The 17,815-nt window shown below is 47.2% G+C and overlaps 1 protein-coding gene and 1 pseudogene across 1 annotated transcript; both read right to left on the bottom strand.

Annotated features, from left to right (window-relative positions):
• Nucleotides 1-425: 425 nt before the first annotated feature.
• LOC136661011 (5S ribosomal RNA) lies at nucleotides 426-545 on the bottom strand (annotated as a pseudogene).
• A 5,499-nt stretch (nucleotides 546-6,044) lies between these two features.
• On the bottom strand, nucleotides 6,045-15,975 carry LOC136660404 (C-signal-like). The gene is made up of 7 exons (XM_066637554.1): nucleotides 15,829-15,975; nucleotides 14,453-14,504; nucleotides 13,331-13,518; nucleotides 11,164-11,275; nucleotides 7,901-7,947; nucleotides 7,010-7,120; nucleotides 6,045-6,164 (listed from the first exon to the last, which is right to left on the bottom strand). Exons 1-7 carry the CDS (start codon nucleotides 15,973-15,975, stop codon nucleotides 6,045-6,047), a joined length of 777 nt encoding a protein of 258 aa, XP_066493651.1.
• Between the last annotated feature and the right edge of the window lie 1,840 nt (nucleotides 15,976-17,815).

Raw genomic sequence — 17,815 nt, 5'->3', positions numbered from 1 at the left:
GAAGCGCTGTCGAGAAAGGGGCCAGAGAAGGAAGACTTGTGGCCCAGTTGGGGAGGGTATTTGGCAGTGGACTGAACAAACAGTACTAATTAAGAAGAGAGATGAGGAAGAGATTGTCTGCCTTCCCTCTCCCTCATCTCCTTTGGTACCTTTGACTGTGCAATGCGTTGTACAGGTCATCCACAAGGTGCTTGCTAAGTTGCCATCATCAGCTATGTTTTCATTATCAACCACAGGAGACTTTCTGGTCTGGAAAGGGAAGAGCATCCCCTGGGGAAGGATTCAAGAAGAATCCAACACTGGCCCTCAGCTCCCAAAGCACCAGTCTCAACAAGCCTTTACGAACCATGAGGCTGGGCCGGAAAATCCTGAGAACATTTTTATAAAATGGTTGGCAACCTTCAGTCTCGAAAGACTATGGTATAAGCCTACAGCACCCGGTATTCCCAGGAGGTCTCCCATCCAAGTACTAACCAGGCCTGACCCTGCTTAGCTTCCGAGATCAGACGAGATTGGGCATGTGCAGGATAACAGTGCTGGAAAGCACTGACATAAGGGGTTAGGATTGCACCCTTAGTCGCTCTCTTTTGCACCTTTTCCATTTCCACTATGTCCTTTTTGAGATGCAGCGACCAGAACTGGACACAATACTCCAGGTGTGGCCTTACCATCGATTTGTACAACGGCATTATAATATTAGCCATTTTGTTCTCAATACCTTTTCTAATAATAATAATAATAAACTTTATTTCTATCCAGGGCGGCTTACAACATATAAAAACAGATTAAAACAATTTCACAAACAGATAAAAACATATTAAAAACACATTAACAGAAACCATAAAAACAGTAGTCAGATAAAAGTCAGAATAAAAAAAAGCATAAAACAGCAGTTCTTAGAGGAATCAGGCCTGTAATAAAGCAACTAAAAGATGTATAAAAGATGTTAAAAAGGCCATGAAGTCAGAAGGCTTGTTTAAATAGCAAAGTCTTCAGTCCTCGCCGAAAAGTCTCAATGATCCCAAGCATAGAATTCAATGATCCCAAGCATAGAAAGTCTCAATGATCCCAAGGATTGTAATGATCCCAAGCATAGAATTGGCCTTCTTTACTGCCGCCGCACACTGGGTCGACACTTTCATCGACTTGTCCACCACCACCCCAAGATCTCTCTCCTGATCTGTCACAGACAGCTCAGAACCCTTTAGCCTATATGTGAAGTTTTATTTTTTTTGTCCCAATGTGCATGACCTTACACTTACTTACATTGAAACGCATCTGCCATTTTGCTGCCTATTCTGCCGGTTTGGAGAGATCCTTCTGGAGCTCCTCACAATCACTTCTGGTCTTCACCACTCGGAAAAGTTTGGTGTTGTCTGCAAACTTAGCCACCTCACTGCTCAACCCTGTCTCCAGGTCATTTATGAAGAGGTTGAAAAACACCGGTCCCAGGACAGATCCTTGGGGCACACCGCTTTTCACCTCTCTCCATTGTGAAAATTGCCCATTGACACCCACTCTCTGTTTCCTGGTCTTCAACCAGTTTTCAATCCAGGAGAGGACCTGCCCTTTAATTCCCTGACTGTGGGTTTTTTTTTTTCAGTAGCCTTTGGTGAAGGGTACTGGAAAAGGCACAACAGTCTGCATTCCTCTATATTTCCCCCAACTTTTGTCTCTAACGTTGCCAATTTCCTGCCGTTATGCTCTGGACCAGACCACCTCCCACAGCACACCCAGTTTTACCTTCAGAGCTGCATTAAATTGCAGCTGGAGGAGGCCACCTTGGTCAAGAAAACATCACAAGGAGAAAGGGTCAACCCCCCTCCTCTTATACCATGATCCCAGTCAAGATCATTGGACTCCATCATCTTCATTTCAGAACATTAGAATATAATATCTTGTAAGTGTCAGAACCAAAAACAGCCCAGAGAAGCTTTGTGCTCTACCCTGAGTTACTGTGGTTTGGGTGCTCATCTGCCTTCCTGATTGGTCAAACTGGTCTGGTGGAAAGGAGGGAGTGATGGAGTGACAGGTGCCATTCTCAGCAGGTGAGCTGGCCAGGGCAGGGCCCATAATAGGGGAGTGCAGGGGGTAAATTGTACCCAGGTCCAGGGTCAAAAAGGGGACGAAGTAGCCAAAGGAGAGGGCCTCAAATTTCCTGGGATTTTACATTTTCCGATCTCATCAGGGCCCATGAGAGGGGAATGCAGGAGGTACATTGACCTGGATCCCTTCAGGGAGAAATACTGTAGATAAATCATGTCTAGGCCTGGGGTCAAAAAGGGGGTCTGAGTGCCAAAGAGGGGAGCTGGAAATTTCCTGGGATCTCAGAAAATGTTTGCATATATTGTGTGAAGTCTAGCATTCACATTTTGTGTAAGCCTACATAATTTTACATATCATAATTCATAGAAATTATGGTCCAATGGAGAAAGGACGGGGCCCAAAAGAAACTTGGTATCCCTTAAGGGGGCCCAACAGGCACTATGGACCTCCTGATAAAATTTATCTCAGGGGCTCTGGGTCAGGTCTTTTTTCCTCTGGCCACGTGGCCAGTCTTACTGATGGAAGGCCAGACAAGCTCAGCTCATTTCAGACGTTCTTAGGGGATCTCAGAAGGGGAATAGGGGAAAACAAGTAATGATACAGGATATTCATCACATCAAGTTACAAATCCTATGGCTTCGTGCCCCAGTTATGCCTATTCAAACCACAGGTCAACCTCAACCCTACAGATCACCTTTCTTTGCTCAGTTAAATCCCCAATTTAGCAATTTCTGCCCAACACTTCAGATACACAACAGGGACCAAATGTACACCTGTGGGCCAGGCAAAAATGGGTTAAGCAAGGCTGCATTGTTTTTCCACGTAGGCAGAGAGTGATGAGTGCTCACAACTAAACTCAGTTTCCCAGAATTGGGAAAATTTTCCTCAAGGTATAGGAAGCTGATGTGAATTCCTTCCATTTCATTATTTCTTATCCCTAGTGTCCCCCAATTTTTTTGGTTATGAATTCTGACATGCAGGATTCTCCCACAAAGTTTTCAATTGTAAGGCAAGTTTGCTTTCAAACAGATACTACATACAGATTGCACATAGCAAAGCAGCTGTTGTTTATTTTTAAAGAGTTTAGGAAAAGCCATAATCTCTGCCATTCCAAAGGACAGGCTCCTACAGGTTGTAGTGGAGACCTTAGACATGAACTCACAACATCCAAAGTTTCCCAACATGCTATTGCTCCCCGATCACTCTGAATTTCCGATTATAGACTCTACTAAACCTAGAGGACATAGTTGTGAGATTTGAAGTTGTGAATAAACATGGCGCCACAGCCATGAAGCAGTGCTTAGCTCAGTGGCGTCACTAGGGTTTACATCACCCAGTGTAGGAGGCCAGTGTGTCACCCCCACGATGGACTTCCCATACAGTTGGCGGGGCAACGCCCAGGGCAGTGGACATGGTGATGCGCCATCACCCTGTACCCGCTGGTGTTTTTTTGGCTATAGCTTTTGGTAGACTAGAGATATTTCAACGTGGTTTGTTTCATTGCATTCTGCATGAAATTATGCACTGAGTGATATATAACACAGTGGTGTAGCTAAGAGGGTGCAGGGGGTAGCAGTTGCACCGGGCATCAAGCTGAGCTTCACACTAGTGACCAGAATTGTGAAAATCTTGGTATTATGAATGATACCATCATGTTACACATCATTGGAAAGGTAATTTAATGCAGAGTGCAATGAAGCAAACTGCACTGGAATATCTATATTCTAGCAAAAGTAAGCTGAAAATGAAAACACAGTTGCCTTATGGAACAAAAAGTAGATTTTCTTAACTCAAAACTAACTTGAGACTGATTGCTCTGAGAGCCCGTGACATGTTATCAAGATAATAATAAATAATATAATAAACTTTATTTGTATCCCGCCCTTCTCCCTGAAAGGGACCCAGGGCAGCTAACAACATGTAAAAAACAGATTTAAAAACATAAATTAAGACAAATAGCAGATAAAAAACATATTAAAAACACATTAACAGAAACCATAAAAACAGTAGTCAGATTAAAAGACAGAATAAAAAGAGCACAAAAGAGCAAGTCACAGAGGAATCAGGCCTGTAAAAAACTACAAAATGTGTAAAAAATGTTAAAAAGGCCAAAGAATCAGAAGGCTTATATAAACAGCAGTGTCTTCAGGCCTCGCCGGAAACTCTCAAGAGAGGGAGCCATTCTCAAGTCAAGGGGAAGGGAGTTCCATAATGTTGGTGCCACTACCGAGAAGGCCCTATTTCTTGCAGTCACCCCCCGGACCTCCTTGGGTGGCGGCACTTGTAAAAAGGCCTTCTCTGATGACCTGAGAGGGCGAGCCGGATTGTACGGGAGTAGGCGGTCTCTAAGATATCCTGGCCCAGAGCAGTATAGGGCTTTAAAGGTCAAAACCAGCACCTTGGATTGGGCCCGGAAATGAACGGGCAGCCAAGGTAGTCCCCGGAGAAGCAGGCTGACAGAGTCAAACCACCTAGCTCCAGTGACCACACGGGCTGCCGCACTCTGCACTAATTGCAGTTTCCGAACCGTCTTCAGGGGCAGCCCCACATAGAGCGTGTTACAATAATCTAACCTCGATGTCACCGTGGCATGGATCACCGTGGCCAGGTCTGCACGATCCAAGTACGGCTGCAGCTGGCGCACCAGCCGAAGCTGAGTGAAGGCCCCCCTAGCCACAGCTGCCACCTGGGAATCCAGGAGCAGCTCCGAGTCCAGGAGGACCCCCAAGCTGCGAACCTGCTCCTTCAGAGGGAGTGCAACCCCATTCAGAGCAAGCCGATAGTCCAGCACCTGCATCGAGGATTTCTGAACCAGGAGAGCTTCTGTCTTATCTGGATTTAATTTCAGCTTGTTAGCCCCCATCCAGATCCTCACTGCCTCCAGACAGTGCTCCAGGACTTCAACCACCACCCTGGAGTCTGGAGGAAAGGAGAGATAAAGCTGGGTGTCATCAGCATATTGATGGCACCCCACTCCAAGTCCCCGGATGACCTCTCCCAGCGGTTTCATGTAGATGTTAAATAGCATGGGGGACAGAATTGAGCCCTGTGGCACCCCACACCTCAAGGGCCAGGGTGTTGAACAGGCATCCCCCAGCACCACCATCTGGGACCGACCCTCCAAGTAGGAGCGGAACCACCGCAAAACAGTGCCTCCAACTCCCAACTCGGCCCATCGGCCCAGAAGGATACCATGGTCGATGGTATCGAAAGCCGCCGAGAGGTCCAGCAGGACCAACAGGGACGCACTCCCCCTGTGCGATACAGCATGAAATATATATAGCTCTCATTTCCATGTATCTTAATACAGTTACCCCTGCTGACTGGGTAAAAGGCACTTTTTCAAGTGGTGCCTCTTATATTTAGCAAGGGGAGAATAACCATCACCCCAGCATAGTGTCTTGAAGCTATCAGGGGCACACTTTTTATTTATTTACTTAATTAATTTGATTTTGTCTTGGGGGGCTACAAATCTTCTTTCACCCTAGATAGCAGATAGATGCCTTAGCTATGCCACTGACTAGGGGGAGGCAGCAGAGCAATTAGTTGGCAAGCTGCTGGGGGAAGAGGTGGGTTCCTCCCAATTTTCACTTTTAAAAAAGCCTGGGTGTCATGCCACTTCTGGTTGTGACGTCACTTCTGGGGCAACATTTTGAGCTTGGCACCGGGCTGCATGATCATTAGCTTCGCCACTGACATAACATGCTGGTGTTAGTCAAATAATACCAAGATTTTGAAAATTTTGGCCAGTAGTGGTGTCACCTCCCTGTGTGCGTCACCCAGTGCGACCCACACCCCCTAGTGACTCCACTGGCTTAGCTAGTTCCTTGGAATGGACAAAAGAAGGTCAAAAGCGCCGCCTCAGAAGCTGCTCAAAGCACCGCTCATCTGAGTCCTTGCAGAAATCTGCAGCATAGCTCCATGCCAATGCTCAAAGCTTCCACGTGACCTAGCAAGGGTTCGCGCCTGCAGTCCATTCAAGCTGGCATTCTGGTGTCTCACCAGGGAAGGGCTTTTCCCTCCCAATCCACAAAAACGCCATTGTCTTTCTCAGAGAGGCGGCCAAGGGAGTTCAGGATGCTCTGCACGCTCCCATCCACCATCATTGGGGCCAGTCCCTGCAAAGAGAAATTAGGTGAATGTCCCAAGGACTGTGCAGGCCGGAAAGAAAGGGGCTGAACAGAGCGGTGATCAAATGAACTTAAGCATCTTTCAACACAATGAAGCAAATCTTCAAGGAATTTGGAATGCAAAGGCAGGTGTGGCGGCCACAGCACATGAGGAACCCAACCCCTTTTCCCGAGGTTGATCCACCTGCAGTATCACTGGTGCAGGTCCATGTTGACCCATTGCAGCTGCTGGTGCTTATCCTGGGGCAAAGAGAAAAATATCCCTTTACCCCGAGGAGACTTCCAGCAGCCCAAACTCCCTCTTGGAATTCAGTGGAGGACCTGCTGGAGCCGCTGCATCGCTGCATGGGGGTTTGGTAGGGTTGGGCTGAAAGCAAGTGGGCATTGACCGAGCATGTTCAGCATGTCCCCCAAAAGATACAGAATGTTGAGGTGTTGGGAAACACCTGGAGATGGAGAACTGGCCTGCTGGAGACAAAGCATTTTGTTGGAAGTTCGAAAATTTTTTAAGGTTTGGAAATATTTTTTGAAATAAAATATTACTTGGACATTGAATCATGTACAGGTGGGTGCCACTTAACGATGGGGATACGTTCTCCTATCCCTGTTGTTATGTGATTAGGTCATTAAGTGAACATTCAGTCCAATCTATTGCCTTTGTTGCGTAAACAGACACTCCCTGCCAGACACTAGCTGGCGGCTGGAGATAGACTGCCGTTCTTCTATCTTACCGTTCACTTAGCCAACGGTTGCTAAGTGGTGCGTGCCTATAGTTAAATAAGTATATTTAATTGTATCTATGTTTGGATAATATTCCATGATGAAGCACCTACCACCATATTTCCCATCTCTGTCTGCACCCACCCAGGATGCAGCGCTATGCACAGGATCTCGTCTTCAGCAAATCCCAGAGACATGCAGCGGGTGAGCATGTTCAGAGCAGCCTGGGAGGGAGACACAGCAGAACAGAGCAGCGGATGAGGCATCCCAGTCCCAAAAGAGGACAGCAGATCAAAAGGAGGGCTTGGGAGGCCCATGAGATTTTATTAGGGACATTTTCTAAGGACAGATGATTATGCTCTCCCTTCTGACAGTGGTAGGCAGGAGTTGAATCCAGTTGTCAGGGATTGGCAGAGAGTGTATGAGAAAGTCTTTGGTCATATTTCCAAAATTACTTTTCAAAGAGCTTTACAATGAAAAAGACGCTGAGAAAACACATAGGTCTAAAGGAAGACATTGTAGATTCCAGGCTGCAATCCTATAAACCCTTTCCCATTGAGTATTCCTCAGTGGCTTCTGACTACACATGCACAAGACTGAACTGTAAGAGGCATTATTGGCTGCTCTTCCTAGAGACCCATAATTTTTATTTTATTTTGCAGTGGCAACCATATATGGCACTGAATGGAATTTTTCTATTCAGAAGCTGGAAATTGCCTCTTTACTGTTGTTGTTGTTATAGCCAAGTTCATAATTTGCAGCAGCTTTGGTGTACGTGCTGCTTTGCAAGTTTCATGAATAAAAAGAGAGGAAAAATACAGTCCTTGCCCCTACTGGTTATCTCCCTGCCTGTTGAAAGTGGGAAAAATGGATAAGGAACAGAAAGGGTGAGGAGCCAGAAGACAGTGGGAAAGGACTTATGAAAGAGCATTTGAGGGAGAGGCACTTTCTCCTTGCTTTGATGCTGTCAATGGAACGAACCTGTCACGTCTTGCACCCCATACCTTGCTGCAACGGTAGGAGATGGCGGGTCCTGTATACCACCCAAGAACATTAAAAAGGTGGCAGAGCAGCTTTTAAACTGATCCTTGGGGGAAGGCCGACAGGAGCCGAGGGGCATCCGGTTCGGGACTCCTCATCCCTATGGGATGAGGATGGGGAGGTTAGAGAACAACAAGACAAAGGCAGGGTAGGAGAAGAAATTGGGAAAGGTAGGGAGATGGGATGTGATAGACGGTTCGGCACAATGAGAGGATGCGGGGACAAAGGAGCGAATAAGCAGCCCATCCTGGGGCATTCCGTGTATAAATGCTTTTATGCGAATGCCCAAAGTCTATGAGCAAAGGTGGGAGAACTGGAATGTCTGGTGACAAGGGAAAATATTGATATAGTGGGCATAACGGAAACCTGGTGGAATGCGGAGAATCAGTGGGATACCGCAATCCCGGGCTATAAACTCTACAGGAGGGACAGGCAGGGGCGTGTTGGAGGTGGGGTGGCCCTTTAGGTTAAGGAAGAGATAGAATCCAGCAAAGTAGATATTGAAGACAGGTCAGACTCCACTGTAGAATCTCTGTGGGTTAAATTACCAGGCTTGTGCAGCGATGTAATACTGGGGGCGTGCTATCGTCCTCCAGACCAGAAATCGGATGGGGACCTTGAAATGAGAAAACAGATCAGGGAGGTGACAAGGAGGGACAGGGTTGTAATCATGGGGGACTTCAATTATCCTCATATTGACTGGGTCAATTTGTGTTCTGGTCACGATAAGGAAACCGGATTTCTTGACGTGCTAAATGATTGTGGCTTAGAGCAGTTAGTCACGGAGCCCACCAGAGCACAGGTGACTCTGGATTTAATATTGTACGGTACGCAGGACCTGGTTAGAGATGTAAACGTTACTGAGCCATTGGGGAACAGTGATCATGCTGCCATCCGTTTTGACGTGCACGTTGGGGGAAGAATACCAGGCAAATCTCTAACAAAAACCCTTGACTTCCAACGGGCAGACTTCCCCCAAATGAGGAGGCTGGTTAGAAGGAGATTGAAAGGGAGGGTAAAAAGAGTCCAATCTCTCCAGAGTGCATGGAGGCTGCTTAAAACAACAGTAATAGAGGCCCAGCAGAGGTGTATACCGCAAAGAAAGAAGGGTTCCACTAAATCCAGGAGAGTGCCCGCATGGCTAACCAGCCAAGTTAGAGAGGCTGTGAAGGGCAAGGAAGCTTCCTTCCGTAAATGGAAGTCTTGCCCTAATGAGGAGAATAAAAAGGAACATAAACTGTGGCAAAAGAAATGTAAGAAGGTGATATGAGAGACTATGAGGAACGCATGGCCAGCAACATTAAGGGGAATAATAAAAGCTTCTTCAAATATGTTAGAAGCAGGAAACCCGCCAGAGAAGCGGTTGGCCCTCTGGATGGTGAGGGAGGGAAAGGGGAGATAAAAGGAGACTTAGAGATGGCAGAGAAATTAAATGAGTTCTTTGCATCTGTCTTCACGGCAGAAGACCTCGGGCAGATACCGCTGCCCGAACGGCCCCACCTGACCGAGGAGTTAAGTCAGATAGAGGTTAAAAGAGAAGATGTTTCAGACCTCATTGATAAATTAAAGATCAATAAGTCACCGGGCCCTGATGGCATCCACCCAAGAGTTATTAAGGAATTGAAGGATGAAGTTGCAGATCTCTTGACTAAGGTATGCAACTTGTCCCTCAAAACGGCCACGGTGCCAGAAGAATTGGAGGATAGCAAATGTCACGCCTGTCTTTAAAAAGGGAAAGAGGGGGGACCCGGGAAACTATAGGCCGGTCAGCCTAACATCCATACCGGGTAAGATGGTGGAATGCCTCATCAAAGATAGGATCTCAAAACACATAGACCAACAGGCCTTGCTGAGGGAGAGTCAGCATGGCTTCTGTAAGGGTAAGTCTTGCCTCACGAACCTTATAGAATTCTTTGAAAAGGTCAACAGGCATGTGGATGTGGGCGAACCCGTGGACATTATATATCTGGACTTTCAGAAGGCGTTTGACACGGTCTCTCACCAAAGGCTACTGAAAAAACTCCACAGTCAGGGAATTAGAGGACAGGTCCTCTCATGGATTGAGAACTGGTTGGAGGCCAGGAAGCAGAGAGTGGGTGTCAATGGGCAATTTTCACAATGGAGAAAGGTGAAAAGCGGTGTGCCCCAAGGATCTGTCCTGGGACCGGTGCTTTTCAACCTCTTCATAAATGACCTGGAGACAGGGTTGAGCAGTGAAGTGGCTAAGTTTGCAGATGACACCAAACTTTTCCGAGTGGTGAAGACCAGAAGTGATTGTGAGGAGCTCCAGAAGGATCTCTCCAGACTGGCAGAATGGGCAGCAAAATGGCAGATGCGCTTCAATGTCAGTAAGTGTAAAGTCATGCACATTGGGGCAAAAAATCAAAACTTTAGATATAGGCTGATGGGTTCTGAGCTGTCTGTGACAGATCAGGAGAGAGATCTTGGGGTGGTGGTGGACAGGTTGATGAAAGTGTCGACCCAATGTGTGGCAGCAGTGAAGAAGGCCAATTCTATGCTTGGGATCATTAGGAAGGGTATTGAGAACAAAACAGCTAGTATTATAATGCCGTTGTACAAATCTATGGTAAGGCCACACCTGGAATATTGTGTCCAGTTCTGGTCGCCGCATCTCAAAAAAGACATAGTGAAAATGGAAAAGGTGCAAAAGAGAGCGACTAAGATGATTACGGGGCTGGGGCACCTTCCTTATGAGGAAAGGCTACGGCGTTTGGGCCTCTTCAGCCTAGAAAAGAGACGCCTGAGGGGGGACATGATTGAGACATACAAAATTATGCAGGGAATGGACAGAGTGGAGATGCTCTTTACACTCTCACATAATACCAGAACCAGGGGACATCCACTAGAATTGAGTGTTGGGCGGGTTGGGACAGACAAAAGAAAATATTTCTTTACCCAGCGTGTGGTCGGTCTGTGGAACTCCTTGCCACAGGATGTGTTGCTGGCGTCTGGCCTGGACGCCTTTAAAAGGGGATTGGACAAGTTTCTGGAGGAAAAATCCATTTTGGGGTACAAGCCATGATGTGTATGCGCAACCTCCTGATTTTAGAAATGGGTTATGTCAGAATGCCAGTTGCAAGGGAGGGCACCAGGATGAGGTCTCTTGTTATCTGGTGTGCTCCCTGGGGCATTTGGTGGGCCGCTGTGAGATACAGGAAGCTGGACTAGATGGACCTATGGCCTGATCCAGTGGGGCTGTTCTTATGTTCTGTAATCATGCCAGCTCGACTTGAAATGTTGACAATGGCAGCTTTGCTGCAGCTCATCCCTTTCTGGGGGCTCTCCTGAGCTGCCTTCCTCAGCAAGGGCAGGAAGGCCTGGAGATGGAGAGAAAGAAAACAAGGCAGCCATATAGTTTTGGGAAGGGGTTAGTGGACATCCCTTCATCAATGGAAAAGCAAGAGTGTGACTCCAAATGTGAATCCAGAAGTTACTTGCCAGCTTTGTGCCAATATTCACTTGTGGCTCATCCACATGACAGCTACTTACAATCCTGATTCAGGGGGTGCTACTTTCTCCTGTCTGTTCACCTCCATAATGGGGGAGGTATCACCTGTTGAATTTCTGCTTGTCGTGTTAAGGGCAAACACATGGTCCAGAATATTGGTGAAAATCTATGTGTGACCCATCACTAGGAAATACAGGCATCAGATATGTGCGATGTTAGGGACTGCAAATGTTAAGGACTCACAGTGGTGTCGCTAGGAGGTGCGGGGGGTGCAGGCCACATCGGGTGACGTGCCGGGGGGGACGAGCCCTGGGGGGGTGATGCGCTAACATCGCAGCATTAGGAGCTACCCCATCATGCCATACACCATTGGATGCGGAATTCCCAGCGGAATGCAATGCAAAAAACCAAATTGAAATAGCTCCTTTCCATCAAAGGTTATGGCCAAAAAACCAGAAAGAAAAAATGAATGGATCCCTATGGAAAGTGAAATTGAGCCGTATTGCGCGTTTACTCATGAGTAGGCTTACTTGCCATTGTCCATAGGAAAGGGCAGGCTGAGAGGAATCCAACAACACCAGAATGGTCCCTTTTCAATGAATGCAACCCCCAAAATACACCTGAGAAGGAGGTTCCATCCTTCCTAGCTGCGAGTCTATTGAGCCTGAAACGAAGCCACGTGGCCGCGTTTACTCATGAGTAGGCGAACTTGCCTTAGTCCATCGGAAAGGGCAGGTTGAGAGGACTCCAAGGACGTCAAAATGGTCATGATCCAATGAATGCATCCCCCTACAACACCAGAAGGAGGTCCCCCTCCCAGCTATGAGTCTATGAAGCCCTATGGAGAGCGAAGCAGCCTCACAGTCGCGTTTACTGGCGAGGAGGCAGGCATGCCTTGGCTGGTGGTCAGGCCAGGCAAAGGGGAATGTGAGGACACCAGAATGGTCCTGATCCGATGGAGCTGAAGTGCAACAGATGCTCCAGAAGGCAGCCTCCCCTCCCCCCCCCCACTAAAAAGGACAAAAACGTGGTTTGAACTGGTAAGGGGAAAGTTTTCTATTTTGCACTTGTGAAGCCAGGAGCATCTTTGTATTGATGTGCCTGAAATAGAAGAACTTTAAACTGGGCACTGGGAGGGCTGGAAATCTCACTGTTTTTTCTGGGGGGTTCTTATTGCAGGCAGGCAACAGAGAAAGCTCCATTGACCACTGTGGGACTTACTTCTGAGTAGACATGCCTAGGATTGGGCTCACAGGCTGCAATCCTACCTACACTTTCCTGAGAGTAAGCCCCATTGACCACTATGGGACTTACTTCAGAGTAGACATGCATAGGCCTGAGCTCACAGGCTGCAATTCTACCCACACTTTCCTGAGAGCAAGCCCCATTGCCCGCAATAAGACTTCCTTCAGAGTAGATTCACTTGGTGGAACAGGACTGGCTCCCCCTTATTTAATTATTTCTTTTATTTTAATTTAATTATTTATAATTATGTATTTTAATTTGCTTGATGATGTCACTTCTGGCCATGACATCACTTCCAATGGGTCCTGGACAGATTGTCATTCTAAAAAGTGGGTCCCTGTGCTAAAAGTTTGAGAACTGCTGCAATAAAGTGTTAGTAAGTTGACACAGGGGTGTGTGTGTGTGAGACTCTACAAGTTTCCAAAATCACTAAAATTGGAATTTGGAGGAATAAGACCATCATGTTATATATCAATCAATGCATAATTTCATGCAGAATGCAATGAAACAAACCACATTGAAATATCTGTGTTATAACAAAAGATACAGCCCAAAAACCGCCCCCTGCATGGGGTGATGCGCAGGCCTCCCGCACCAGGTGACGTGAATCCTAGTGATGCCACTGAGGACTCACAACATGAAACAGTTTACAAGAAGAAGCGGTGTCAGATGCTCTTACCTTGCTCACCAGCATGGGCCCGATCACATTGGTCTGGTACACTTCAGACATGTTCTCCGGTGTTTTGGTCTCCACAGCAGATAGTTTTGCAACCCCAGCATTGTTGATCAGCAGATTCAACCCGGCCCCTTTCAGCTGCTCAGTGACTCGGGCTGCAGCAGCCCTGATGCTGGATGGGTCAGAAACATCTACAGCAACACAGTGAAGATTTCAGCAGGGATCAAAATCAGCTCTCTGTAGCCAAGATCCACCCCAGCAGAACCACCTGTGCTATTGCCTTGCTATACTCTTGGTGCTCTGGACTGTCAGCAAATGTCACATATCACTTTGTCCTGGCTTGGATAGGCAAGCTTGGTCCTGGCAAGCATATGTCCAGAAATGCAATTCAAATTACATATATACACGCATGCTGTGGCTCCCTGTTGTGTGTAAACACAGTGACGAATGCCATAGCTCCTTTCTGACACATGTACGGAGCAGCCCTGATTTATTCTACCCTCTCCAAGAGAAGCTGTATCCCAACACTGTCATCTCTGCTCTGTTCCCATCCCCTTCTCAAATCCAGAGAACAGGAGATGGAGCAGTGGAGGCAGGGAGGTGGAAAGGGGGGGCAGGCACTCCTCCCATCCACAGCCTGAAGTAACCGCCTCAGCTGACCTCACATGGCTTTGGAACTGCAAAGGCTGGAGGTGGTGGAGGGGAAAACAGCGGCTTCAGAATTAAATGTGTTGGACAAACAAGCACACAGTGAAGGTTTTTAAACCTAATTTCTAATCATGACATTTAAAGCAAGAATAACAGTATCCACAAGAGGCTCTTTTTCTGAATGCTGCACTGATGCTAACAGCAGTGTGTGCTAGTGTGACCTGGCCCCCAAGTGCACTGCCTGGGAGGCAAACTGCCTTTCTTCAGATACATAAGATTCATTCTTTGACAGCTTGGAAAATGGAACGTCTCTATGCGCAAAACATCTGTAGGGTGAGAACTACTCGTACAAATGAGGAACCAACCCCCATTTTATCTGCCAAATAGTGCTCTTGTGCAACGGTTGGAAACCTCAGCTCCTGCCCCCACTAGTGTACAAAACGGCAAGTGCGGCAGGGGAAAGCAGCAGCCACGTACCCAGCGGGATAATCACCACAGCCTGATGTTTGGCTGCCAAATTCTGCAGCACCTGAAAGATCCAAACAGACAGACACTGTCATGCAAGAGCTTCCACTGCAATGAGATCAAAGGCAAAACTGTTGGTGACTGAGACCCGGGTCCTACTCAAACCCCCTCCCGACAACGCACACGTTTCAAGGAGGCAAACATACTGTATCCTATGGTTGGGGGGGGGGTAATAATAATAATAATAATAATAATAATAATAATAATAATAATAATAATAATAATAATAATAAAACTTTATTTCTACCCCGCCTTTCTCCCCGAAGGGACTCAAGGCGGCTTACAACATATTAAAAACAATTTAAAAAACAAATAAAAACATATTAACACATACTAAAAACAGCAGTCAGAGTAAAAACAAGTAAAAAGAGCATAGAGCAGCAGCAAGTCATAAAAGAATCAGGCCTGTAAAAAAATATTAAAAGATGTTAAAAAGATGTTAAAAGGCCAAGAACTCAGAAGGCCTGTTTAAACAGAAGGGTCTTCAGGCCTCGCCGAAAGGTCTCAAGAGAGGGAGCCATTCTTAAGTCAAGGGGAAGGGAGTTCCATAGCGTTGGTGCCACTACTGAGAAGGCCCTATCTCTTGCAGCCTTACTTCCCCTTAGCCTGGGAAGTCTTTACTTTCCATTTGGGTCTCCTGGATTCTGTGCCGGGATTTTGCAGGCGCAGAACTGAGGGTAGCAAGGGAGAGGAAAGGCAAATAGGAGCACGAGCCCCTGGTCCCTCCCCCTCCTATTTCCATTCTGCCTCCTACTCTGCCCCCTCCCTGCCCAGAAACAAAAGATGCCTCCTCATCTTTCCTACGGCCCACCCGCACTGCTGATTTAACTGGTGCTGGAAGATGGCAGTCTCACTACTGGCCCATATGCGTAGCCACCAGCGATGTGCTGGCAGCTTCATTTCACCCACTGGTGGAGCTGATGAGCTGAAACACGTCCTAACCAGGCACTTCCACCTGGATCCCGATGCTTTCACTCGTGGAAGGTGTGTTCTGCTGGCCTGGTTGTTTGGATACAATTAGGCTGAGAATCTCACCCAGACTGGAGATGCATATGCGTGTGAACCCGTGGGCGTACTTGTTGCATTCTTGTAACTTTACAGGAGAATTCTGCAGAAAGGATCTCAGGCTGATCCTCAAGTTTTGACAACGGCCTTGCTCTACCAAGTTATGCAGCGGTTTCCAAGATGTGTGTAGCAACACCCTCAGAAACCAGAAACCTCACTTTCCACCAACCTCCATTCCCCTGGCCACCTTTTCTTGACTTCAAACTGGAGTATCCATTTTAGGATCCTTTCTAAAGTCAAGCTAGCTTCTCCTTTGGACTCACCGGCGCTTCTGTTCCTTCTGGGTTCCGGCAGGTGGCAAAGATCCATTCCGGCCGATTGCTTTTCTCAACCAACTGCCTGACCAGTTCCAAGCCGATGCCCCGGTTGGATCCAGTCACCAAAACACTTCGTGGTTCCAGTGCTGCCATCTTACTCGCCTTCCTGTGTCTGACTAGGAGAGCCCTGCGCCCAGCCTCTCTGCCCAGGCTTGTGCAACCAATCAGTTCCTCATTCAGTCCAGATTCTGAATTTTGCAAGTGCAGCCCTCCCACAGCTCAGAGCTGCATGTGGCTGACAACAGTGGAAGGAGACTTGGAATCTCCTTGGAAGGCACTGCCTAGAAAGGACTAAAGAAGGATGGCTTCTTGCCAAGTTGGGTGTGACATTTAGCAAAGGCCTGAAAAAAACTAATGTAGAAGAGAGAAGGGGGAGGGATGCTGCCCATATCTGCCGGCAGCCCCAGTGACCATTGTGCGGAGGCAGCAGATTACTGTAGGTTGTGCATTGCCAGAAGGGCCAAGGTTCGTCTCAGGTACAGAGACAAGGAGCAGATCAACGCGCCACAGACAGAAGCCAGGATTTATTACCTTGTATGAGCAACAGTTTCCTCAAATGGACAGAATACAGTACAGCCGTGTTTCTCAAACTGTGGGTTGAGACCCACTAGGTGGGTTGCGAGGCAATTTCAGTTGGGTCCCCATTCATGGCAGATGCGCTTCAATGTCAGTAAGTGTAAAGTCATGCACATTGGGGCAAAGAGTTGAAACTTTAGATATAGGCTGATGGGTTCTGAGCTGTCTGTGACAGATCAGATCTTGGGGTGGTGGTGGACAGGTCGATGAAAGTGTTGACCCAGTGTGCGGCGGCAGTAAAGAAGGCCAATTGAGAACAAAATGGCTAATATTATAATGCCATTGTACAAATCTATGGTAAGGCCACACCTGGAGTATTGTGTCCAGTTCTGGTTGCCACATCTCAAAAAGGACATAGTGGAAAAGAAAAAACTGCAAAAGAGAGCGACTAAGATGATTACGGGGCTGGGGCACCTTCCTTATAAGGAAAGGCTACGGCGTTTGGGCCTCTTCAGCCTAGAAAAGAGACGCTCCCTGGGGCATTTGGTGGGCCGCTGTGAGATACAGGAAGCTGGACTAGATGGGCCTCTGGCCTGATCCAGTGGGGCTGTTTTTATGTTCTTAACTACAATTCCCAGGAAGCCTTGCAGGTCTCTTGTTATCTGGTGTGCTCCCTGGGGCATTTGGTGGGCCGCTGTGAGATACAGGAAGCTGGACTAGATGGGCCTCTGGCCTGATCCAGTGGGGCTGTTCTTATGTTCTTAAACTACAATTCCCAGGAGGCCTTGCAGGTCTCTTGTTATCTGGTGTGCTCCCTGGGGCATTTGGTGGGCCGCTGTGAGATACAGGAAGCTGGACTAGATGGGCCTTTGGCCTGATCCAGTGGGGCTGTTCTTATGTTCTTAACTACAATTCCCAGGAGGCCTTGCAGGTCTCTTGTTATCTGGTGTGCTCCCTGGGGCATTTGGTGGGCCGCTGTGAGATACAGGAAGCTGGACTAGATGGGCCTATGACCTGATCCAGCGGGGCTGTTCTTATGTTCTTTTGTTCATTTCAATGTGTATTTCTTTTTAATATATCAGACTTGATGCTACCGTGGTATGTGCCTGTATTGGGGGAAATGTTACAGGTCTGTACTTTTAATAGGCTACTATGTACATGCTTTTAACAATGATAGTCAATGGGGCTTATTCCCAAGTAAGTGAGGGTAGGATTACAGCCTTCAGGATGTTTGGGGAATTCTTTTTAAACACATCAGCAACTGCGGGGGAGGGTTAGGAGAGATCTTCTTTATTTTAAATAAATGTTTAAACTTACTGTAAACCTTTTAATTTACTTCACTAATTGATTTTATTTGATTTTGTCATATGGGGGTGCTAAAAATTTTTCCTGCTTGATGATGTCACTTCTGGCCATG

The sequence above is a fragment of the Tiliqua scincoides genome, chromosome 9, assembly GCF_035046505.1.
Source record: "Tiliqua scincoides isolate rTilSci1 chromosome 9, rTilSci1.hap2, whole genome shotgun sequence".
Classification (NCBI taxonomy): domain Eukaryota; kingdom Metazoa; phylum Chordata; class Lepidosauria; order Squamata; family Scincidae; genus Tiliqua; species Tiliqua scincoides.
The sequence above is the reverse complement of the archived record's forward strand: the minus strand, read 5'-3'. Positions and strand labels throughout refer to the sequence as shown.

Excerpts from the sequence above, each read along its gene's own strand:
- LOC136660404 (XM_066637554.1), bottom strand. The coding sequence starts at position 15,975 with ATGGCAGCACTGGAACCACGAAGTGTTTTGGTGACTGGATCCAACCGG. Across the intron at positions 14,505-15,828 it reads CAGAAGGAACAGAAGCGCCG|GTGCTGCAGAATTTGGCAGC; the intron begins GTGAGTCCAAAG and ends TGGATCTTTCAG. Across the intron at positions 6,165-7,009 it reads CAGAGATGGGAAATATGGTG|GGACTGGCCCCAATGATGGT; the intron begins GTAGGTGCTTCA and ends TTCTCTTTGCAG.